The sequence below is a fragment of the Zingiber officinale genome, chromosome 3A (genome assembly GCF_018446385.1).
Source record: "Zingiber officinale cultivar Zhangliang chromosome 3A, Zo_v1.1, whole genome shotgun sequence".
Taxonomy (NCBI): domain Eukaryota; kingdom Viridiplantae; phylum Streptophyta; class Magnoliopsida; order Zingiberales; family Zingiberaceae; genus Zingiber; species Zingiber officinale.
In genome coordinates this window covers 165,199,573-165,224,533 of record NC_055990.1, presented here as the reverse complement: position 1 = coordinate 165,224,533, position 24,961 = coordinate 165,199,573, and the positions used below count along the sequence as shown (strand labels likewise).

Sequence of the window (24,961 nt, the reverse complement as noted above, 5' to 3'; positions counted from 1 at the left end):
TGACAACATTATTGATGATATTTAACTTTTGGATCATTATGCTCTACTAGTGCGTGCATATCTCCATTGTCACATTAATACAATACATAAAAAGCTATGGCCTCTTGACATTCCATGTCAACATTAGTGTCGTTAGTGTTAGATTAAATCAGATGTTGAAATTTTTTTATTCTCCTTGGGGCATCATGACTCATTTCATGTCACTTAATCCATGTCTTTATAGTATGTGTTTTGTATGGATATGTGATAATGGATATTTTTATGTATTGTTTTGACTCTTATATTTAATATTTTATACTTTCTCATATATTTAATATTGTGTTTATATCATGATTTATGAGTTGAATATATTTTGGATTTAATTGTAAATTTCTTATAAATTATGGAATTTAATTTCATATTTTATGTGATTTTGTAGGAAATTCAAAGAGCCATGGATTAGGGTCGAACCGGTTTGAATTTGGCTTGATTTGGAGGTCAAATGAGGAAGATCAAGCTAAATTAACGTGGACCGTTGATCAAGATTTAGTGAGATCCTACCCCTTTTATTAGATCAAGTGATCCAGCCCTTCATCCTCATTTAAAGAGATCTAGACCGTCCATAAAATTCATCCTCATTCAAGTCCAATTCATCTCCAATTTAGATCAAGAGAAGAGTCTAATTTGAACTAACAATTGAACTCTTAAAACCCATTCTTCAAGTCCAATTCCAAAAATCCAATTTCAATTTTTTATTGGATTCGGATCTAAGCTTTAATGCATATCCTTTCCTTAACCCAAACCCGAAACTATAAGAAACCTTACCTCTTCACGCGGATGCACGGTAGCCCCGATCCCATCTTCCTATTCGCGTTTCTTCATGCCGCGGGCTAGGGCTCACGATCTTCACCCCCACCGGCACTCTTTTCCTTCCTTCTCTCCGGCCGACGGCTTCTCCTTTGCTTTCACTGCCGCCGGCCGGCCAACCACAGCCCATTCCTCCTTCTCAGATTCCAGCGGCGACGACGACATTCTTCTTGGCGGGCAGCAAGCGGACGGCAACGATCTCCACCTCACCGGAGGGGTTCTCCGGTTAGATTCTTCACTTTCCGGCATTCTTCCTTAACTCCTGCTTTCTGGGGTTCAGTCTGCAGGACGAAGAGGGTGGCGGCAGTTCATCTCACAGCAGCTTCAATTCATCTCCGGCCAACTTCCAGCGAAGGGGTTCTTCGTTGGAAGATTCACCGTCATTGTGTCGACGCAAGCAGCCACCAGCATAGTGTTACTGTCCACCGGTTTTAGGGGTTCCGAGCCGGGCCTTTCATGTGACGGCGAAGGGTAGTCGTTGATATTTGAAGAAGAAGTAGTGTGGATTGTGTTTGGTTTAGTTAGTTTAATTCTGCTTATTGCTCATGTTTGCTTGTTTGTGTTGAATTTTTATTGAATCCTTGTATTGAATTTGACTTTCCATGTTTGAATTGCATCAACTATGCTTAATTAGATTTATGCATGCAACGTGTTCGATCAATTGCTTCAGTCAATAATTAGGTTTATTTTGATGCATTTTAGTTCGGTTAATTTTTGCTTTGTCTTGTTCCTTTAATTTAGTTAAGTTCTAGTTTTGATTGAATGCAATTAGGATAGATTAGTTTAGGTTTGTTTTATGGTTTAGGTTTTGTTACATGCTTAGTTTCTTGATGCTTTACTTCATGTTATGCCCATTGATAGATAATCTTGTATCGTAGTGTGACAATGCGATGTAGGAAAATCTTCAATGGTTAGTTAGGATAGATATAGTTTTCTTTACTTGCATTGTCTTTCATTATTTAGATTAGATTTCATTTGATGCTTCGCTATTTCGATCCTTAGTTTAATTGTGTTGATGATTAACTCATAGCGTAAAGTGACAATGCGTTGTGGATTAATTATTGACACATAGTTAGATTTCATTCTAGCACTAGATTAATTTCCTACTTGCTTTGCCTTTCATTTGTTAAATTTATAATCAAAATCCAAAACCCCCAATTCCATATTAAAAATCCCAAAAATAGAAATAACATACGATCCTAAGTTTACCATCCTATCGTTGCTTTTGTTGGCGGACGACCCGAGTCATTCCTATGCTACATTAGCGTAGGAGGGGTTTGGTACTTCACTGTTTGATGCCCAATTCGCGACAAAATTGGGTCATAATCAATATGTCCATCACTTTTTAGTGTTTCCTTTGCAAGATTATGCATGCCTATGTATCTCCGTCATTTTATTTTGTTTACCTTAACATTGATGCTCATATATGATCAATGCTCGACGCCATTTTTCCTCTCTTTAAGTCTCTTATGTCTTGATTAAGTTTAGTATTCTATAGGCGGATTGGCAAAAGGAAAAGAGAGAATTTTTGCAAAACTTAAGTTGACTCTCTACATTGCCAAGGGGAAACAGTGGTGCTTCAAGTGGTGGGCTTGTTCGTAGTGTTCAGATGCCATCTCAAATATCCTGTCCTAATGTTCCCAAGGGCCCATTAGGCATGGAAGTTGTTGGCTCATCTGGTTTATAGGTGGAATTCCAATGCGGATCTTCAAATGGTCACCAAATTTCACATATGAGGCAGAATCTTCTGTAGTTCCTGTTTGGGTGCAGCTACCAGATTACCTATTCATATGTTCTGTAAGAGGGGGTTATTTGCAGCCGCTAGCATCATTGGGAGACCCCTCAAGTTGGATGAGGCAACAGCAGATGGCTCGCGGCTGTCCATGGCGAGGGTTTGCGTTGAAATTGATTTACTGAAGCCAAGGGTAGAGGATTTTTGGATTGGCATTGGATCTGAAAGAAGGCTTCAAAAGGGTTGAGCGGCTGTCCAAGTGCTGTATACAATGCCTTTATCTGGGCCATTCTGATGAGGAGTGCAATTTTATTGGGAATCAAGCAATTCCTGTTAGAAGGGCTGTGATGCAGGAGCTTAATAAGGTAGGGGAAGATTTGAGAGAGCAGGTGAATGATGAGCAGGTTTTTGAAAAAAGCAAGAAGGCCGTGGAAGATTTGGGGTGATCGGAAGTGGAATGGGCTTGAGACATGTTTTAGGGAAGCAAGAATGGATACAGAAAAGAAATAAGGCAGTGATAGTGGAGACAGGACCTCAGGTTTGGAGGAGGATAATGTGGAGCAACAGATGGATGAGCGGTGTGTTAATGTTGAGGGTGAGAAGGGAGATCAGAGGTTGCCGCAAGAGGAGGTTGTGGGGGTGAAGATTCAAGGGGTTAAAGCTATTAATGTTGGTCCTGTTGTGGGAATTATGAAGAGACCAAAGGCAGTTAAAAAGGTAAACTATAAAGTGCTAAACATGCAGGGAAGAGATCATGGGCAGGAGGTTCTTGTGGATGCAATTCAAAGGGACGCTTTGACGAAGGAGAAGAATAATTTGATATTTGATGATTCAGTACAGAGTGGAGGCACAATTTCATCAGATTTTGAGGAGATGAGAACTTCTAAGTCGTTTGTGGAATTGGAGGAGGTGGAGAGTCAAAATCTAGTTTATATTCAAAGAAGTAATTTACTAAAGACTGGTTACAGAGAGGGAGGATTTAGATAGGGCCCTGATGTTGTAAAAGGATTGGACCAAATGATGACTAGAAGCAAAGCTAAAGGATTAGGGGTTTATGTATCTGTTGAATGCTAAATATGTCTGGTTTAGTATGGAATATCAGGGGTATTGGTAATGAGGCATCTAATAGGAGAGTTCACTTCCTTAGAAAATTTCATCATTTGAATTTTGTGGGTATTTTGGAACCTTTCATTGCATTGGATGATGTCTATATGACTAGAAGGTTGGGGTTTGAATCTGCAATAGCTAACTGCTCAGGAAAGATTTGGTTTTTGCATGATAATAAGATTGATTGTAATGTGTTGATGGATCGTGATCAGTTCCTTCATTTGAAGTTAAGTTTGCACATTTTTCCTAGTGATCTGTTTGTCACTGTGGTCTATGCTAAATGCAATAGTGGAGAAAGGAGGATTCTTTGGGAAAGCTTATTAAATGTGAAGCCTGTGGATGAGGTTTTTTGGTTGGTGGGAGGGGACTTTAATGTGATTTCTGGTCCCAGTAAGCAATCTGATGGTGTGTTGTCATGGCCTGGAGCAGTGCGTGAGTTTAATAATTTTCTGATGGTATCTGGTTTGCTTGATGTTGGTTTTGTGGGAGATAGGTTTACATGGACCAATAACAAAATTTAGAAAAGACTAGATAGGGTCTTAATTTCACCTTCTTGGAATGCTAAGGAGTTAGTGGTGGGTGTGGAACACTTGAGCAGAGCTGTGTATGATCACTGCCCCTTACTGATCAAACTATCAGTTGCTTCCTCACCCTTGGATTCCAAAAACTGCAATTGAAATTAAGAAGGCTGAAAGACCATTTGAAATGGTGGAACAAGGATGTCTTTGGCAATATACATGACAAAGTAAAGTAGGAGGATAGATTTGCAGAGGCTGAGATGAGATTTGATAGGGCTCCTATGGTGGAGAATAAAATTCAAAGGGCACAATGTCAAGCTTCATTATTTAAAACATTACACATGGTGGAGAAGCTGAGAGCTGCATTTAAATGGATTGGAGAGGGAGATAGGAATACTAAATTCTTTCATAATCTGGTGCAGAAGAGGAGGTTGGATAACAGAATTTTCAGAATATAGGATAATGAAATCTGTTTGGAAAAGCCAGAGCTAATTCAAGTTTCTAGGGTTTCATTCTTTGAGGGTTTGTTGGCAGGTGAGGGCCCTGCTGTGAATACTGGCAGCGTGGAGAATATGGAACAGATTCTAGTGCTGATAGGATATGAGGAGTATGATGTTTTGGAAAGGCTTCCAACCTTGGAGGAGGTTAAAAAAGTTGTATGGGAGATGGATGAAGAGGGTGCAGCTGGTCCAGATGGCTTCTCAGTAGCCTTTTTTGTGGCTTGCTGGAAACCATCAAGGAGGATGTGTTCTTTTGGATTTCTTCAAGGGAGGGTGTTTCTAAGGGGTATGGCTGCTACAATTGTTTTTCTAATTCCTAAAATAGATAATGTGAAGGGGAGCCTTGGCGCAACGGCAAAGTTGTTGCTGTGTGACCAAAAGGTCATTGGTTCGAATCAGAAACAACCTCTTGCAATAAGTAGGGTAAGACTGCGTACAATGGATCCTTCCCCGAGACCCCACATAGCGGGAGCTTCGTGCACCGGGCTGCCTTTTTTTATTTTTTCTAAAATGGATAATGTGCAACAATGGAATGACTTTAGATCTATTAGTTTATGTAATGTTTCAAATAAAATAATCTCGAAGGTGATAGCTAATAGGTTAAGGCCATTGATGGATAAGTTGATTTCACCTTCTAAAAGTGGTTTTGTCAAAGGAAGATTAATATTAGATAATGTACATTTGGCTCAAGAGCTTATCCATAAGCTGAATTATCGGGTTCGGGGTGACAATTTAATTTTTAAACTTGACATGGCTAAAGCATATGATAGAATCCAATGGAGTTTTTTATACAAGGTAACTAGGGCTTTTGGTTTTTCTGAAGTTCTTAGACATTATCAGGAGATGCATAGAGGACTGTTAGTTTTTTTGTGAGAATCAATGGCAGCTTATTGGGTTTTTTTCATTCCAAGAGAGGACTTAGACAAGGGGATTCAATTTCTCCTTTGTTGTTCATCATTGCGGCTGAATTCTTATCTAGAGGATTGGATCTTCTTTTTTGCAGGTATACTCAATTATATCTGTCATCTGGATGTGAGTATAGGGTTTCTCATTTGGTCTATGCAGATGATATTATGATACTAATGAATGGTTCTATAAATGGTATCAAACGGGTTAAAAGTTTTTTGGATTTTTATATGGCATGCTCTGGACAAGAAGTAATGTAGGTAAGAGTTTCTTCTTTCCTTCAAAGGGTATTTCAGTGGCTAGGAGATAGAAGATTGTATTAGTTACTGGATTTTCTGAAGGTGCTTTTCCTATATTCTATTTGGGTGTGCCAATAGTAGCAGGGGTTAGATAAGCAGTTCATTTCTAGCCATTGATAGAAAAGGTGAGAAAGAAGCTTCTTGGGTGGAATATTGCAAAGCTTTCTCATGGTGGTCGGCTGTTTCTGATACAAAGCGTGTTATGTTCTCTGCTGGTTTATATGCTTCAAGTATTAATGCCTCCCCTTTGACACTTCATCAACTTGAGAGTTTGTTTGCTAACTTCTTTTAGGGGTCTTTGAGCTCAAAAAGGAAAATACGCTGGATTGCCTGGCCTGATATTTGTAAACCTAAGAAGGAAGGAGGAGGTTTGGGTGTGAGAAGGCTAGTTGATGTAGCTACTGCAGTTTCAGTGAGATTGTGGGCTAGATTCAGGGAACAAAATACACCCTGGTCAAAGTATTTGCAGCAGCAATACTGTGGGAGTAAGTATCCAGTTATAGTTTCTCCAAAAGGAATGCATCACCCTGGCGGAAGAGGCTGATAAAAATTAGAGAAGTTGCTGAAAAGCTGATTGGTTGGAGCTTGGGTAAGGGACAAGTAAATTTTTGGTATGATACTTGGCTTGACAGGGGGCCTTTGTTCCTGTTTAGTGAGGTTTCTGCAGATAATTTGGTTTCAGATTACATGGATGAGCAGGGGTGGGGTTTGAATTAGCTGTTAACTATTCTATCTGCTGATTTAGCTGCTGAAGTGTCTGGAACGGTTTCCATTCATGGAGCAATTGATTAGATGATCTGGAAACCAGCTGCGGATGGGAAATTTTCTCTGAAATCTTCTTGGGAGAAGGTCAGGCGGGGACAGGAGTCAGGTGGGATTTGGGTGGCAGTTTGGAGCAGTTTGCTGATTCCAAATGTTGCTGTGTTTATGTGAAGATTCCTAAAAAGCAGATTACCGGTTGATGAGGTGTTGCAGAAAAGAGGTATATGTCTTACCTCGTAGTATCAATTCTGTGATGGGTTGGAATATTGGTCTCACTTGTTCTTTGATGGAACAGTAGCTAGGGAAACAAGGCTATATTTTGCTTGGTGTGAGAAGGCAGAGTTGTTTTGGGAGCCGGAAAGGTGACAGAGAATGGTCGTCGGGGCATGCAAGGGAGGTGATTCCCTTCCTGATACTATGGTCTTTGTGAAGGGCTAGGAATGAATCTAAGCACCGTGAAGATAAGGTCCCAGAATATAAATATTTTTTGGTATGGCTGCAGGAATTATCAAGAACAGACATTGGAAGGGATATGTCTTTGCTGCTAGTGTGATGGGGATGAATGTGAAAGGCTAAACTACTAATACCATTGATGTGGTCTGTTGGAGGAAACCAAATTGGGGCTTCAAGCTGAATTTGGATGGTTGTGCCAAAGGAAATCCTGGAATTTCTTCTTATGGTGCTATTGTGCGTGATCATGAGGGTATGGTGGTGAGAGCTATACATGGTGTGATAGGGGAGGGTTCAAACTTAAGAGCTGAATTGTTTGGGATTCTAAATGGTTTGGAATTGTGCATTGCAAATCAATATCTCCCAATTTGGTTGGAGTCAGACTCTATGGTGGCGTTGAAGGCTATCCAATCTTCTTGTGTTGGTTGGGAGTTGAGAAATCTAATCAATAAAATCAAAGGACTCATAGTGAAGCATCATATTCGGTATTCTCATGTGTATAGAGAGGCAAATGCAGCGGCAGATTATTTGGCAAATCAGGCATTTAGTTTCTCTATGGAAAGGGTTTTGTCTAGTCATGAGGTAGATAGGTCTGTTTTTGGTATTTGTAGAATGGATAGAAATGGTTTGCCTTACTTGAGAGTGTCATGTAAATTGGCATAGTCGTGTGTAGACCAATGAAGGAGGTTAGGTTTGGCCCCCCTCCTTGTTTGGTTTCTTTTTCTACAGATTTAATATTCCTTTTTCCATTAAAAAAAAATTGTGGCTCTAGCTAATAAGCCAATAATTGATAAGAAAGCTACAATATATGCTGAGATAGTGAGTAGTCTAAATGAGGCCAGGGCACGTGGATTACTTTTTAAAATAAGATAATGTTTTCCAGTAGAACACTTCTTATTTTGTCTCTAGTAGAAATTATCTAAGAGTAGTTTTGAGTTTTACCATTGAACATAATAGATTTAGTAACTCCTCAATTCCTATGCCATTTTGACTAAATTATCTCGCTGCATGACTAGTTCTATCTTAATTTTTGCATGATTGTGTCACCGCATTAATTGATTTCATATTTTGGCGAGCCTGCTATAGCTTTCAAAACAGCTTATGAGAATCTGAATCTCGATTTTTCTGGTAATAAGTCAGTTACCTTACAGCAAATATGGCACCTCACCCAGGTATGTTTTTTAGTTACTGGAGATTGCCAAGGGCATTCATCTGTGCTAGTAGTGACTAACAATCAATTATTGTAATCTGGTTTCTTTTTATCATGGACATGTTATACAAATCCTTCAATAATTTTCTTGATGGTATTTCATGCAGGCATTAGTGGGTGAATATTTAAATTATCAACATAAATTGTCAAGGAAAATGATTCTCATAACAGGTGCAAGGCACCATCTTGAGTGGGGCCATGAGAAATATATCCTTGATACCATAAAAGCCCATCCTGCACAGGTATCATCCTTCCGTGAATGGCTATTGTTGGAAGGATATACCATTATGGGTAGACTTACAACCCAGTTTTTTAGAACGTACAATTAATAATTATATGTGTTATTTAGAATTTTTTATACATTGCAAGGCATCTGGATTTGTTTTTTTTTGGGTCAGTTGAAATTTCATTCCTCACATAGTTTGGACTGTAGTTTTGACTTGCATTTTTCTGCCTCAAGAAATTATTTTGGACAATCTTTTGAAGGAACCTTACCATGCAGTTAATTCTCTTGTTTTGTTTCCTAATCTAATAGGTTTAGGTTATCCTTGTCCCATTTTTAAATATCTCAACAATAGTGTTGATTGCACAGTTGCTGCTGTAATACTCTTAATAGGGGTTTTGTTTATGCGAGTCTGAGTAACGGACATGGTGCTTATGGCAGTGATGAGTTTGTCATAGTGGCAATTCAAATATCCTAATATAAGCTCAAAAAATTCCTTTTTTTTCTAAGTGTATTATTTTCTAATTTTTGTCAGTTCAATATTAATAAACTGGAATTTTTCTCATAATAAATGTCATAGGTTTCCAAATGCAAACATGAAAATCATTTACTGTTTTCTTGTACTGGGATGCTTATTTCTTGTCTTTTTTTGTTTCCAATAGTATCTTGAGAATGAGAGTCGAATATTGCTTTTATTTGTTTGATTATGCTCTATTTGGTGTATTTTCTTTTATCAATATGATTAGCATGCCTTTTCTGCTTTTTGGGTTTATGCTGCTCTAGGTGGAGCTGTTGACAACCGGGAAAAGATCCAGGCATTTCTCTGGGTACGTTGAATTGTTAATTCATTTTTCTTGCTGTTCTCCATGGCATCAATGCACATGGTGCCTTTATAGTGGTTTTATGGGCCTATTGACAGGTTATGCCTAACAAGAATGTTGAGGTTGTGATATAGATAGTATGGAATGAGAATTAGCATGAATCAATGGTTTCAATTGAATCCACTCATCCTATGACTTGGTTTGACATTGCATTTGCATTTTAAAAGAACATTTAGAAAATGCACTTGTTTGCTAAAGTGCATTCTGTGAAATTTACTGTTCAGTAACCTATATCTGAAAATTGCTTTGTTAAGCTTTATAGTTTATAGTGTTTGGTAATGTAATTTAGGAACACTTTTCACTGTAAGCAAAACAATGGTTGCATAATAAGAATACAGTATATTATTAATTGAAAGTATAAAGAAATAATTAAATTTACATCTCATTTTGTTGATATATAATGTAATATCTTATGTGATCAGTGTTTTTAAATATTACTATAGCTTCTGGAAGCACTCTCCTGTATATTAGAAAAACAGCTCTGGTAAAAGCATTTTGAACATGAGTTTATCAAACACTATAATTAACTCCTAAAGTGCTTTGGCTTTCAAAGCACGTTGAGAAAGCACTCCAAACTCAATTTATGTTTGCTTACAGATTCTTGATTCCCGTGTTGCTGGAATGGAACTAAATCCTAAAATCTTGTATTTATGATTATTCCTACACCATGGTCTAATTTCCTGAAAATAATGATGCCAGAGCCCATAGAATAGGTGGATTTTCTGAGATTCACCACCTATGATTCCGAAAGAAAATTTGTTTCAATCTGGGCTTTTTTGTATAATATATTTATTTTGACATTTCACATGTTATAATGTAAACACTCCACATTTTTTCTGAGAATACTATGATATTTATGATTCCTAGTATAACTTTCCAAGATATTAGTCATATGAATAGATTTTTTTTATGTGTGGATGCCACTGCTGCAACTAGATGACAAATAGACCTTTACAGAGTTTTAGTATGCAAACATTAATGAAAAGTAACACAAAAGTATTTTCATACTCTTTATATGACACACGATCATTTGGTGGGTAAAATGTTCTCCGATAAATCTTGTTGGTTGGCTTGTATTCATTAGAATTGTATCAATGGTTACGTAAATGATAATGAATTCAATTTCAACTATTAAATTAATAAATGTGGTTGAGTCTTTGCACTAGTAGTTGCTTTCCTTGCGTTATAATGACCACATTCCAATTTTTGGCATTCCTGACTAGTAGTTAATTTTCTGTTGCCAATTTGCTTTAGCTACACACTGTAGTTGAGGAAAATATAGGTATACTTTATATTGTATTTGTATTAACTAGGTATTATTTGTCTTGTTTGTCTTATGCAGATTTATTATTGTCTAAGAACAGGCTACTACAACGAAGCAAAGATAGTTGCTGAATTGTCACGTGCTGCCCACTATTTTGCTCCTCAGGAACCTATTGCTTTGGTTGCGCTCCCTTTCAATGACCAAAAGTGGTTTTTGAACGCAGATGGAACTGATAAGTTCAATTAGCCAAGTTGGGAACTGGAAGTCTAACTGATTTTGTTTTATTAGTGAAAGTCACCTGGATGAACCAGATTGGTCAATTCAACCAGCAAAATAGCAGGACCTTAAGTTCCTTGCTTGGTTTAGTTTTAAAAACATTGCTCCTTTAGAGAAGATAGAGGATTGAAATGTTAAGGGAGAGAAATAATGAACTAGTCTCTTTTAATTTCCTTGAGCTGAAAGAAAAATATCATAATTTCATTAAGCACTATTTCTTTGAAGAGATTAACAAGAAAGACAGAATAATTTATTACAAATCAACCCTTCTAAAGAAACAAATATTTTAAAACGCAACACCTTTGTCTCTATACAAACTTATAGACAAAGAACAAACACCTTCGAATTAGCTCTAGAATATTATGCTCAAGCATCTGCTGCTATGGGTGGTGGAGAAGTGTCATGGCGTGCACAGGGTAGTAATGACCAGCAACGGCAGCGAAATAAGATGTTGGCACAGCTACTTACAGAGATATTGCTAAAAGATGTTGGTGTTTCTCTTTTACTTGGTCCAAGAGGCACTGGGGAGGAAGTTTCACTTAGTAAATATATGATGGATCAGAATGGCTGAAAACAGTTTTTACTTGAAGCTTCTCGCCAATGCCAAGAATCTGGACTCCACGATAAAGTATGTCCTCTTAACCCTTGCATAACTTTATTTTCTTGGGCTAGAGTTCAATCAGTTAGCAAATTTTACTATCAAATTTTGCTGCATATTTGTTCCGTTCTTAATGCATTTTGAACTTATTGGCTTTCCTGTTAATGCATTTTAAATTTATTGGCTAACCTTTTACATTTCACAAAACACAATCAAACATTAAATTGACATTAGATTTTGGTGCACAACCTTTTTTAACTTAAACTAAAAGTAGTTGTTAATAAAAATGTGATATTTTATCAAAAGTCCGAATAAAGGTGTGCCACTTGCTGTGTGTCATAGTTGCATTAGAAAGCATGTCTGAATATCAATTAGGAGTCTGTTGCTATGGTTTTGGTCTACTAGTAAAGATTTGTATAAGCAAAATGTCAAGTAATGCCTATCCTAGATGTTCTGATTTGAAGTATTATAGTTTGTATCTGCTTTTGTAGTAACTCTAGTTTGTATCTGCTTTTGTAGTAACTCAAGTAATACCCTTTCTTGTTAAAGTATTTGATTTTAACCTCTATTTTATTTGCATGTATAAAATGACAGCGACAATTATGAAATAATTGGTTCTCAGTTTTTACTGATTTGAGAGTGCTGTTATGACTTTGATATATGAATACATGTAACTTAACATGGACCAGAAGTTAGTTACACTATTAATCAGCCAAAGCATTCGTAGTTATGGACACTTGTTATTTGGAAAACAAAATAAAAGATTCTTGGTCCAAATTCCAGTCGGACTAATTTTGCTGCCTTTAATTGGTTGACAAATCTAATCCATCATTTTGTAAGGGTATTGGGAATGGCTGTCTCAATTTTATCCGAAGAGCAAAAAATTCACCTTGCAGGTAAATTGTTTGGTTCGGAAGTATTTTGAAAGATGCATAAACATCAACCGAAATTTGTTTTTCATAGATATTAAAATCGTAAGATGACTGGGCAGAAAATCCATGTCAAAGTTTAGGCAGTTGTTGCAATATTCTGTATGGTAGATAAGGATCGTCTTTTGGAATTTGAAAAAGAAATCTGGATTATACCTGGATTTTATTTCCCTCGAAAGATTAGCACGCAAGGAAAGCTTAGTGGAAAGCTTAGCACACAAGGAAAACTTAACACTCAGAAGGAATGAGCTTCTTGGTTTTTCTCAAGGATGCTCAAACCCCTTGCACTCCTAGCTTTTAAATAGGCGAGAGTAGGTTGTGAAATGATGAAGGCGGGTACTCTCTTTGGCCCTATCGTCCCTCCATTATTCACCCTATGTCTGTCATTAAATCTTTACAACACACTCTACACTCTTTATAGCACACTCTACACTCTTTACATCCCATCACTTTGGGAAAGGATGGCTCCCCGAGGCTCAATCCTTTCATAAAGTAATGCACTTATTAAAGTTGCATATTCTGCCCACCAATGCTTCCATGTTATGGTGGGATTGCTTTTACTTCGCGCTTACACATTGCATCTCTATGAATATGTCCTTTTGATGCTTCCTTATCTTTTCAAGATTTTTGTGATAATAGTTATCCCATCCCCCTTCTGCATGTCGTCTTCTGTTAAAGTCAAATTCCTTCATCTGTAGGATAAGCTCCAGCTCACGAAGGCATTCCAGCACGTTGCGAATTGCCTCGTCTTCAATCTTAGCCATTCGATTTCTTTTCTCATGCTCTTCCTTTAGAAAATTTTTTGAGAACGTATCACTGATTAAATCTTCATATTCAGTTAATAAAGGGTATCGTGATGAACAGGCTGCTTCCTTCTCAGCATAAGTAAGAATTGGTGGTCCAAATGCCACTTCCCCTTCTTCAATTATGACCGCCAATGTTTTTGGTTCTTCTACTAGTCTTGAGAGCATATCTGCAAGAATATTTAATTTACCATCTATTTGCTCAAAGTTTACCTTTACTCCCGTGCCTGTAATGTAATCAGTGAATACAAGCCAGCGAATCCTTGATGGTTTATTTCTTGAGATTTTATTATGTATACTGATAATGGCCTGACAATCCGTCCGCAAAGTGATTTCTAACTTGTCCATGTAGTGGATCTTTAGTGCAGTCATAGTTTCTATTGCAGCATATATTTTCGCGCCAATAACTGATTTTACTACTGGAAATTTTCTATTAGCATAAGCACATACTTTCTCCATATTTCTGGGATCATACCTATTGGGCTTCCATTTACAAACTCCACCCCAGCCTGTCATGGAACCATCAGTTTCCAGAACAATATAAGCATTTTCTGGTGGGATTTCTAAATCTGGTAAATTATTAACTTGGGCTTTGATTTCTTTGACTAAAGCCCAATCCGAGCTTTTCATCCGTTTATCTCCATGAGGTGATGTTTTTTCATATAGAGGTCTCAACTTTAAACTTAAATTAGGAATATAGGTTCGTGCATAGTTGAGTATTCCCAACCATGACCGTAACCCCTTCTTTTCCTTTAGCTGCATATCCTTAAATTCAGTTATTTTTTTGATAATATGGGGGTGTAACTTTAGCTTTCCCTCCCCAATTTTGCATTTTGAAGGAGATAAAACTAACCTATGTTCTTCACAAATACTTAACATAATTTCCAGATATTTAATATGCTCCTTTTCTGTGTTGGAAAATACTAATATGTCATCAATATATATAGAGATAAAGTCTTCCGTACCTTGGAAACACTGATCCATTTTTCGTTGAAATATAGCAGGTGCATTCTTTAGGCCAAAAGGCATGGAAACACTGATCCATTTTTCGTTGAAATACAGCAGATGCATTCTTTAGGCCAAAAGGCATGCACCTGCTGTATTTAAACGAAAAATGGATCAGTGTTTCCAAGATACGGAAGACTTTATCTCTGTATATATTGATGACATCTTAGTATTTTTCAACACAGTAAAGGAGTATATTAAACATTTGGAAATTATGTTAAGTATTTGTGAAGAACATGGGTTAGTCTATCTCCTTCAAAATGCAAAATTGGAGTTCCGAAAATAGAATTTCTTGGAGCAGAAATTGGGGAGGGAAAGCTAAAGCTACACCTCCATATCATCAAAAAAATATCTAAATTCAAGGATATGCAGCTAAAGAAAAAGAAGGGGCTACGGTCATGGTTGGGAATACTCAACTATGCACGAACCTATATTCCTAATTTAAGTTCAAAGTTGGGACCTCTGTATGAAAAAACATCACCTCATGGAGATAAACGGATGAAAAGCTCGGATTGGGCTTTAGTCAAAGAAATCAAAGCCCAAGTTAATAATTTATCAGATTTAGAAATCCCACCAGAAAATGCTTATATTGTTCTGGAACTGATGGATCCATGACAGGCTGGGGTGGAGTTTGTAAATGAAAGCCTAACAAGTATGATCCCAGAAATATGGAGAAAGTATGTGCTTATGCTAATGGGAAATTTCCAGTAGTAAAATCAGTTATTGACGCGGAAATATATGCTGCAATGGAAACTATGACTGCGCTAAAGATCCACTACATGGACAAGTTAGAAATCACTTTGCGGACAGATTGTCAGGCCATTATCAGTTTCCATAATAAAACCTCAAGAAATAAACCATCAAGGGTACGCTGGCTTGCATTCACTGATTACATTACAAGCATAGGAGTAAAGGTATTTTTGAGCACATAGATGGTAAATTAAATATTCTTGCAGATACGCTCTCAAGACTAGTAGAAGAACCAGAAACATTGGCGGTCATAACCGAAGAAGGGGAAGTGGCATTTGGACCACCAACTCTTACTGATGCTAAGGAGGAAGCAGCCTGTTCATCACGATTCCCTTTATTAACTGAATATGAAGATTTAATCAGTGATACGTTCTCAAAAATTTTTCTAAAGGAAGAGCATGAGAAAAAAAATCGAATGGCTAAGATTGAAGATGAGCCAATTGACAACGTGCTGGAATGCCTTCGTGAGCTGGAGCTTATCCTGCAGATGAAGGAATTTGACTTTAACAGAAGACGACATGCAGAAGGGGGATGAGATAGTTATTATCACAAAAATCTTGAAAAGATAAGGAAGCATCAAAAGGACCTATTCATAGAGATGCAATATGTACATCAGATAGGGCACGAAGTAAAAATAATCCCACCATAACATGGAAACATTGGTGGGGCAGAATATGCTACTTTAATAAGTGCATTACTTTATGAAAGGATTGAGCCTCGGGGAGCCATCCTTTCCCAAAGTGATGAGATGTAAAGAGTGTAGAGTGTGTTGTAAAGCTTTAATGGCAGACATAGGGTGAATAATGGAGGGACGATGGGGCCAAACAGAGTACCCGCCTTCATCATTTCACAACCTACTCTCGCCTATTTAAAAGCTAGTAGTGAAAGGGGTATGAGCATCCTTGACAAAAACCAAGAAGCTCATTCCTTCTTAGTGCTAAGTTTTCCTTGTGTGCTAAGCTTTCCACTAAGCTTTCCTTGTGTGCTAATCTTTCGAGGGAAATAAAATCCGGATATAATCTAGATTTCTTTTTCAAATTTCGAAAGACGATCCTTATCTAGTATCAGAGCAAGATTGATGGAAGGCTAAATTTATAATTCAAGGCAAAAGGTAAGGGAAAGCCATTTACTCTGTTATACTTTATTAGTACAATTATAAGAAGTGATTACGTTAAGAAAGAATCCAGGGAGAAAAGATGGAGACTCGACATGCATCCTTGCTACTAAGATAGTAAGACTAGTAAGTGCTTAAGACGGTAAGTCTTGAAACCCAAAGGAGGGTATTCTTAGAATAACTTCTTATAAGGACCCCTTGCTATTTGCAATAAGACGATCGAGTTGATTAACTGATTGTAAAAGAACGCCGTGCACATAAGCCTCCATGATGAGCCGTTGCCAGTCGTGTGAACATGAAAGTTTTATTAACTCCTAAGCTGTAAGCAATAGATTATTGGAGCCTTGATCAGTGAAAAGTTTGAGCAAAGTATAAAAGAATGGTATGGTAAATCCCGAACCTCAAGCCTTGAATACCTTGACTTAGCAGGAAATTCCAAAATAGAAATTGTTGATATAGCAAACAATATTGGGGTTGTATATGACAGACTCTCTCTCCTATCTAAGGTTTCCTTAAAGCATTTTTACTCCCTAAAAGAAGAAAACCAGGAGTTGAATCAAAAAATTATCCAACTCCAAAGGAGTATCAATTACTTAGAAAAGGAGATAGTATCTCATAAGCCCTTAAAAAAAAAATCTGAAATTCAAGAATTAGTTAGAGAAGTTAGTCAACAGCCAAAAGTAGTTGAGGAAGAGGCATTAAAGTTGATCGAATAACTTAAGAAAAGTGTTTGAAAAGTTGAGCACCTAATAGCTGGGGTCAAGCAGCTAATAAGTGGATGAATATCGAGGATCTTACAAATAACATTGATTACAAGAAGGCTTTAAAAATTTTGTAACATTGATTACAAGAAGGCTTTAAAAGTTACTGAAGTTATTGACACACCAACAATGGGTCTTGCGTCCCCTACAGACCCAAAAACAATCTTTGACTTCCAAAAAGTATTAATTAAGCAAAACAATACTTTGATATCCTTGATAGTAAACTTAACACTTCAAGTACAGGAGCTGCAAGAAATAACCAGACGAATTTCTACTACTCAAAGAACACCATCCAGAGACCTTAAAGAATCAATCACAGATCTGACAAAAAGGATTGGAAGCCTAAATTTGGGGATTGACCCGATTATCCCAAAGAAGAAGGGTTCAATACTTGTTTTCAAAAATCCAGCAGAGATCCTGAAGAATGAAGAAAGAAAATGAATATAAATAGACCACCGACAGTTATCTCTACAACAGTGATACCAAATACTGAAGATCAAATAAGAGATTATCGACAAAATCAACGAAGATTATATAACCTTCAACAACGATTAATGCCAAACCAAAGAAGGTTCAGAAGAGCGATTGAGACTCAGGTAAATCCTGAAACACAATTAGAAATCTCCAGGACGCATAGAGTCGGAATGGTGCCAGCAGAAGTTTTATACTCTACAGGATATAGACCAACGCAACACAAGGTATATCAACATTATTCAGAGGAAGATGTCCTGTGTATTGAAAATAACCAGATAGATGTACCTCTGGTTACAGAACAAAGCCACTAGACCTTGAGGGAGTCAGGATTTCAACATATTCATATTGGCATTCTTATGATAAGAATTTATACTCTGCATAGGCGAGATACTGGAGTCATGACTCTAGTAGTCCTAAGGGATACAAGATGGCGAGATGATCGTTCAATCATTGCTACTATGGAAATGGATCTCACTAGGGGTACCCAAATGGTATACGTAATTCCAGACATCATGATGAATATTGAAGACTTTGCTAATCATTTAGAATTATCATTACAAACGCAAGGGTACATTGACTGGCAAGGAGGAGCAAGTAATCTCCTTATTACAAGAATGATGATTGGTAGGCTAACCATTACAAGTTTCACTAATTTTGCTTATAATGTTAAAAATGTGACAGATTATCTGGCAAGTCGAGGGGTACATGCTCTACCGGGGACTCGATTTACAACAGAACAATTACAACAACAAAGATGGATATTAAGGCCATCAGTGAGAAGAAACCCATTGACACCAACTCAGGTTAGCACAAGAACCCTAATGGATGGTAGTATTACTCTACAATTTGTAGGATATACACCAGTACCTGAACGCTTGAATAATCAAGTAAATCAAGATGATGAAGAAATATGTTCACCTGATAGGGAAATCTTGGCATATCTTTCTGAGGAAGAACCTTCTTTATTAAAAGTTAAAAAATTACATCCGGAAGCAGTCATTCCTCATGGAAAGACCATGGGAGCAACAGGATATGACCTTGTTATCATACAATCATATGAATTAAATTCAGGAGAAAGAATGCTACTCTCTACGGGCATCGCAGTAGTTATACCAGAAGGTTATTGTGGGCGAATAGTTGCAAGATCAGGTGTTACATGGAAAGGAATTCAGATTGACGCTGGAGTTATTTTCCAAGATTATGGAGGTGAAATCAAAATTCTGATATTCAATTTAAATTTTGATACTATTCTTCTTGTCAAAGGTGAAGCCATTGCACAACTAATCATTGAAAAGATCTGTATACCACAAGTCATTCAAGTTGAAAATCTTGACGAAACCCCTAGGGGAACGATGGGATTTGGATCCACAACTCAAAAGGAATTCATGATTCCCAGTAAATAAGAACAACAACATATGAACAAAGGCAAACAGGCACAGGAAACATATATTTTTGATATCCTATTGCCACGCGAACGGGAGGACTTTTGGCCATTAACACTACATAAAGATCATCCACATACATCTTGCACAAGGCAATATTTTGATTCCTCATTCAGAAACTTAATTGAAGGGGTATCTTCTATTGAAGAATATTATGAGGAGCAGCAGTACAATTTACATCTACCGGCCGCTCCTGCACCCACTCCTATTATTATTGAAGATGATCAGGACGATTTATATGTTCTCTATGATACTGATGAATGGATTAATCCATTCGCGGAAGGTGGTGGAAGCTATTCTACCTCTACATCTACCTCATCTACAACAACAGTAGACTTTTAGTCGGCTGAAGATCCTGAGGATTGTTATTTTACCAGCGAATACATGGCTACATTACAAACTGAGCTAGATTATCCATTACAAAGATCCAGCAATGAAAGCTTGCTAGCCTCTACATAAGCAGTTTCAACATACATTCCACCTACAGACGCTATTATGGGACCTCCACAATTTGCCCCTGCTACAATAAAAATAGAACCACCAAATGTCTATAATGATCCTGATTATTACAAGGCAAAGGTGGGAAGATAACGAAAGGCAAATAACAATGAAAATTGGACATTGCTATCGGCGCAACAGCAAATAGGTGCAATGTTAATTCTTCCTGATAATATTGGGTTATATCATGATATAATTTCCAGATGGGAATCAATAACCACTAATGTGGTGGATTCGAAAATATGGGCTGACAACAAAACCAAGGTTCAGTATATTGAAAATTTACTTGGAGAAATAGAAAAGAAGACTTTTATTCAATGGAGAATGATGTTCCCAGATCAGTATGATAAGTTAATAGAAGCAGCTGATGAAACACAAAATGTTCTAACCCAGATTTGAAGGATTATAACTCTTGAAGACCCAGCTTCAGGATCAACTACGGAACAAAATCAATCTTATTTGGATCTTGAGAGACTGGTATGCCTTGATACTAAAAATTTAGTTTCTTATATGAACGAGTACAAAACATTAGCAGCAAAAACAGGGCGCATGTTCATCAATGAGGAACTCTCCAATAAATTCTATAGAAAAATGCCGCAATTAATTGGAAGCTACCTGGAGAAATTCTAAGAAAAGCACCCAGGAAACACTATAGGAGTACTCCCGCGAATACATCATGCATACCAAGAATTAATAGAGATGTGTAAACATGCCTCTTTACAACGAAGTCTAAAAGATTTACAATTCTGCTCATAAATACCAATACCTTCATACTATCATCAGTCATCCCGACGTTATGGCCTAAGAAAAGCAAGGACATACAAAGGGAAACCTCATAAGTCTCATGTGTGGGTTATTAAGAAGAAATATCAGAATGACCGAGCAAAGGTACGAAAATGGAAATGTTTTATTTGCGGAGGTCACTTTGCATGGGACTGCAAAAATAGATCTGAAAATAAAGAAAGAATAGCTACTCTCAACGAATTAGATCTTCCAGATGATTATGATGTGGTGTCAGTAGATCTTGAGGAAACGGACAGTGACGCAATTTGCAGTATTTCTGAAGGAGAAATTAACACAGAACAATATTGCAGCATGGTAACTAGTTCTCTACATGAAACATTATTTATGCTAATAGGGGAAATCCATGGATGACAGGTTCAGGTAGACGTACCAGAGGAACAATACTACTGCGAACATGAATGACAACTAATTCAGGAAATTGGTTCCCAATTCCTCAAATGCACATTCTGCAAGATGAATACCACGCAAAGAGCAAGAGGCCACTGCATAAATTGTAAGTTAACAACATGTACTCTATGCGCAGGATATTATTTAAAAACATCCTTAAGGCCATCGCCATCACCAACGGTACAGTATGATGATAGAAATCTGATTTCTGAACTTGTCAATTATACCTAGTATTTGTTAGCAGAAAACAGGAGGTTGCAGGATGAACTAACTGGAGTATTGAGAAGGAATCAAGACTCAGAAAACCAATCGACAAAAGAATTATTGGAAGATCTGCAACAATTATCAATCGAAGATCTTCATAAGGGAATAAAAGCGAGTTGGAGCATTTGCCGTAGCATTGGAGACAGTTAACAAGTCTCTCTCAGATGTAATCTGCCCCATTTCACGAGGAAAGTTAGATGTTGATAGTCAAGCTGCCAGTCTGATTTATTCGGACAATGATATTGATTTGGTAATGACGAGGGACCCCACCGAAGGAGAGTGAAAATCGCCAAGACCGGGTGATATGGAGGGTACGCTAGAGCAAATCACCCGAGTGGGCTACATGTGGTCGAGCAGACTATATACGCCTGAGCAGACTACATGCGGCCAAGCAGACTATATACACCTAAGCAGGCTACACGGGGCCGAGCAGGCTATATACGCGCAAGCAGGCTACATAGACTTGAGCAGGCTACAATACGGTCGAGCAGATTACCCGAGGGGCTTTGCGCGGGTCAAGCAAGTATCTTGTTACATCATTCTTGGAGTGAGTGTCGTTGGCTTACAGGATTGCTCCAGCTGGAGGAGAGTACCTTAGAAGCTTCCAACCATCTTGTCAGAAGGTGGTTGGTTTGCCCAAGGAATAGTGTCAGGGACACTTTCTAGAATTGTCCTTTCATAGAACATCTGGGAAAACACGCATATACTTTGAGATGCATGCATAGACATTACAATGACTCTATAAAAGGGGTGTTCCCTTCCACAGCAATGGTATGCACAGCTTCATTTCTTTACACGCTCTATCTACTTTTTTTCCACTATTTTGTTTCGTCAGAAAATTGACTTGAGCGTCTGAGGATCAATGCCGGGAACAACTTCTCGGCTCGACACTGACGTTCCTTGTGCTTGTAGGACCAGCGAGGAGTCTTCACCGAGAACCAATGGGCCACGTCCCCTGCCCACCATCTCAGATTTTGGACAGAATCATATTGGTGTCGTATGTGAGAACGTAGCCTGTATCCAAAACGTGAAAATGGAGGACATTAGACGACTCACAGCTGTAAACACTAACACGAGGATCTGCGGGCGTTCATACATGTTCGAGCGATGAGAATGTTTCAGCAGTAGCAGGAAGCGGTGGGCGATGACCAAGTGTCCAAGGTCCCAGCTGCATTGGATCCAGGTTAGCCACCTGACCATGGGTCCCGAGCAGACAACCTGCCTGATCGACGACATGTAGCCAGACAATAGGTGCTGATCAGCAGGCGCCTAACGCACCGATCCCATAACATCGAGTGCTGTTTCACTCCCATGGAAGGACAAGGCTGAGCGGAAAGAACGCAACGATTATCTAGTGAAGACATGGCCGCTCGGGATAACTGAAAGGACAAGGCCCTCCGGCTCGAAGAATCTCCTGAGCGAGTCAATCGACAATTCTGTCATGCAATTCACAATGACGAGTTGCCATTGAACTTCAGACCGTCGACAATCGGGAAGTAGAATGGGTCAGCTGACCCGGAGGACCATTTGCTTGAGTTCGACATTGTATCCACTCCACCAATACTCGGACGGAGTCAAGTGTCTAGTCTTCCTTACCACTCTTTCGGGGTCGGCGCAGAGGTGATTCCAACGATTGCCGATCGGTTCTATTCACAGCTTCAGAGACTTCCGAGCAGCATTCATGCAACACTTTTCTAGCAGTCATCATTACCAAAAGATGGAAGTAAACCTTTTCAAAGTCAAGGGCCAAAGAAGCCACTCAAGGCCTATATTAAGGGGTTCAATCAGGTGGTTATGGAGGTCCTGACGACTACCCAGGAAGTGTTGTGTAGCGCATTCTCTTAGGCACTCACGGAGGGCAAATTTTTCCGCTCGCTCGTCATGGAGTCCCCAAAGGACTTTGATGAGTTGCTCGGACGAGCAATGAAGTTTATCAATGTCGAGGAGGCAGGCGATTCGGAAGAGAGATGCGACTGTCAAGCCAGTTATTACTCAGGAGCGTGGAGCGACACACAATAATCCGCCCTCGAAGGGACCCCGATCGGGTACGACGAATCAGCATATGGAGCACCAAGTGCATGCCGTGCAACATGTAGAGGCAGAGCGGAAGAAGGTCAAAGAACCTCGACAATGGACTCCTATGTTTTGCTCGTTGCATAAAACGGTGACTCACAATATGAGGGGCTGCTACTGCTTCAATCTCCCACCGCACTGCCCCTCCCAGCAAGGCGTTCAACGCCGATCTCCAAGACCCGAGCGTCGACACTATTGCCGAGCGGATGCGCAGCACGGGCGGGATAGCGCACATGTCGAGGCAGCTCGTAGGCGATCATAGTCGAGGCATGGTGATAGATCTACCCGTGCATCTTCGGAAAGGTCGCGTATATCCACGCAAGAGGAAGAACATAAAAGGAATGCCGCTCGGGGCGACATTAGATGAGTGTGAGGGGCTCGATGGATGGCGATTCTAACGGGGCGCGGAAGTCGCAAGCCCGAAAGTTAGGCTCATACCGTTCAGGCATAAAAGCACAGGTGCCACCTACCAGATGTTGATGAACAAAGTGTGCTGGCAGCACACCGGTAGAAATGTGGAGAGAAAACATACCGAACATTGGAGAAATTTGGAGTTAGACTGAATTCGGCCAAGTGCTTGTTTGTTGCCAGAAACGGGCGCTTCCTTGATTATATTGTAATTGAGAGGGGAATTGAGGCTAACTAAGCTGGAAAGCTTAGCTCAGACTCTCATTGTCTACAAAATGAAAGCGGGAGGAATTTGGAACGGCCATGGAGCATGAACCACCTACAGCCTTGCTGGGTCGGATAGTAAGTGCAAAATTGAATTCATGTAATTTTTAGAAATATATGTTGCATGAATATAGGGGAATTTGAAAGAAATCTCTACAATACTCAAAGCTCACGTGCCGAGCGGTCGTGTTATAAGTGTGCATGCCCCACGCCAAGTGTCACAGACTCACGCGCCCGAGCGACCGTGTTATAAGTAAGCCTAGCTAGGTATGTCCAGTGTCAGAGACTCTTGTGCCGAGCGACCATATTATAAATGGGCATGCCCCCACACCTAGTGTCAAAGACTCACGCGTCAAAGTGACCTTATTATAAGTGAGCCTAGCTAACCACGCCTAGTGTGAGAGACTCTTGTGCCGAGTGATCATGTTTGAACTCAAGGCTTACGTGCCGAGCAGCCGTGTTATAAATGGGCATGCTCAAACGCCAAGTGTCAAATACTCACGCGCCTGAGCGGTCGTGTTATAAGTGAGCTTAGCTAGCCACGCCCAGTGTTAGAAGATTCATATGCCGAGCGACCAGGTTTGAACTTAAGGCTCACGTGCTGAGCGGCCGTGTTATAAGTGGACATGCCCCCATGCCAAGTGTCAAACACTCATGCGCCCGAGCGGCCATGTTATAAGTGAGCTTAGCTAGCCACGCCCGGTGCTAGAGACTCCTTTGTCGAGCGGCCAGGTTTGGACTCAAGGCTCACGTGCCGAGCGGCCAGGTTTGGACTCAAGGCTCACGTGCCGAGCGGCCGTGTTATAAGTGGACATGCCCTCACGCCAAGTGTCAGACACGCGCTCGAGCGACTGTGTTATAAGTGAGCCTAGCTAGCCACGTCTAGTGTCAGAGACTTTTGTGTCAAGCGGCCAGGTTTGAACTCAAGGCTCACGTGTCGAGTGATTATGTTATAAGTGAGCGTGTCCCCACCCCAAGTGTTAAAAACTCATGCGCTCGAGCGACCGTGTTATAAGTGAGCATAGCTAGCCACGCTCGGTGCTAGAGACTCCTGTGCCGAGCGGCTAGGTTTGATCTCAAGGCTCACGTGTCGAGCGACCGTGTTATAAGTGGGCATGCCCCTACGCCAAGTGTCAAAGATTCACGCGCTCGAGCGACTGTGTTAAAAGTGAGCCTAGCTAGCCACGCTTGGTGTCAAAGATTAATGCGCCGTGCGACCAGGTTTAATTCCAGGCTCACTTACTCGCATGGTCGGGAGCAGCTGAGTGATGCCACAAACTCCAGGCCTTCGACAGCCAAGTAGCATACCAAAACCCTGGGAAGGCGAATGACAAGGCACTCTCATGGTCTAGTCAATCGGACTTACAACCTCTTTCGACTAGATTTGAGGGAGAGACTTGTGATCCGATAATA

The 24,961-nt window shown here is 39.4% G+C and overlaps 1 protein-coding gene across 6 annotated transcripts; it reads left to right on the top strand.

Moving 5' to 3' along the window:
* The first annotated feature begins 826 nt into the window (after positions 1 to 826).
* LOC122053410 lies at positions 827 to 23,765 on the top strand. 6 transcript variants are annotated; one of them, XM_042615452.1, is made up of 4 exons: positions 827 to 1,071; positions 9,337 to 9,380; positions 10,777 to 11,602; positions 17,178 to 23,765. In XM_042615452.1, the coding sequence occupies exon 4, from the start codon at positions 17,765 to 17,767 to the stop codon at positions 18,809 to 18,811; it is 1,047 nt and encodes a 348-aa protein (XP_042471386.1). In that variant the 5' UTR covers positions 827 to 1,071; positions 9,337 to 9,380; positions 10,777 to 11,602; positions 17,178 to 17,764; the 3' UTR covers positions 18,812 to 23,765. The 6 variants fall into 6 exon arrangements, 4 of the variants coding, with proteins under 4 accessions (XP_042471386.1, XP_042471385.1, XP_042471388.1 ...); XR_006132205.1 differs by lacking the exons at positions 9,337 to 9,380; positions 10,777 to 11,602; positions 17,178 to 23,765 and adding exons at positions 2,345 to 4,989; positions 5,707 to 6,444; XM_042615451.1 differs by lacking the exon at positions 9,337 to 9,380.
* The last annotated feature ends 1,196 nt before the right edge of the window (positions 23,766 to 24,961 follow it).

Coding starts and splice junctions, on each gene's coding strand:
- LOC122053410 (XM_042615451.1), top strand. CDS start 17,765: ATGATAAGAATTTATACTCTGCATAGGCGAGATACTGGAGTCATGACT.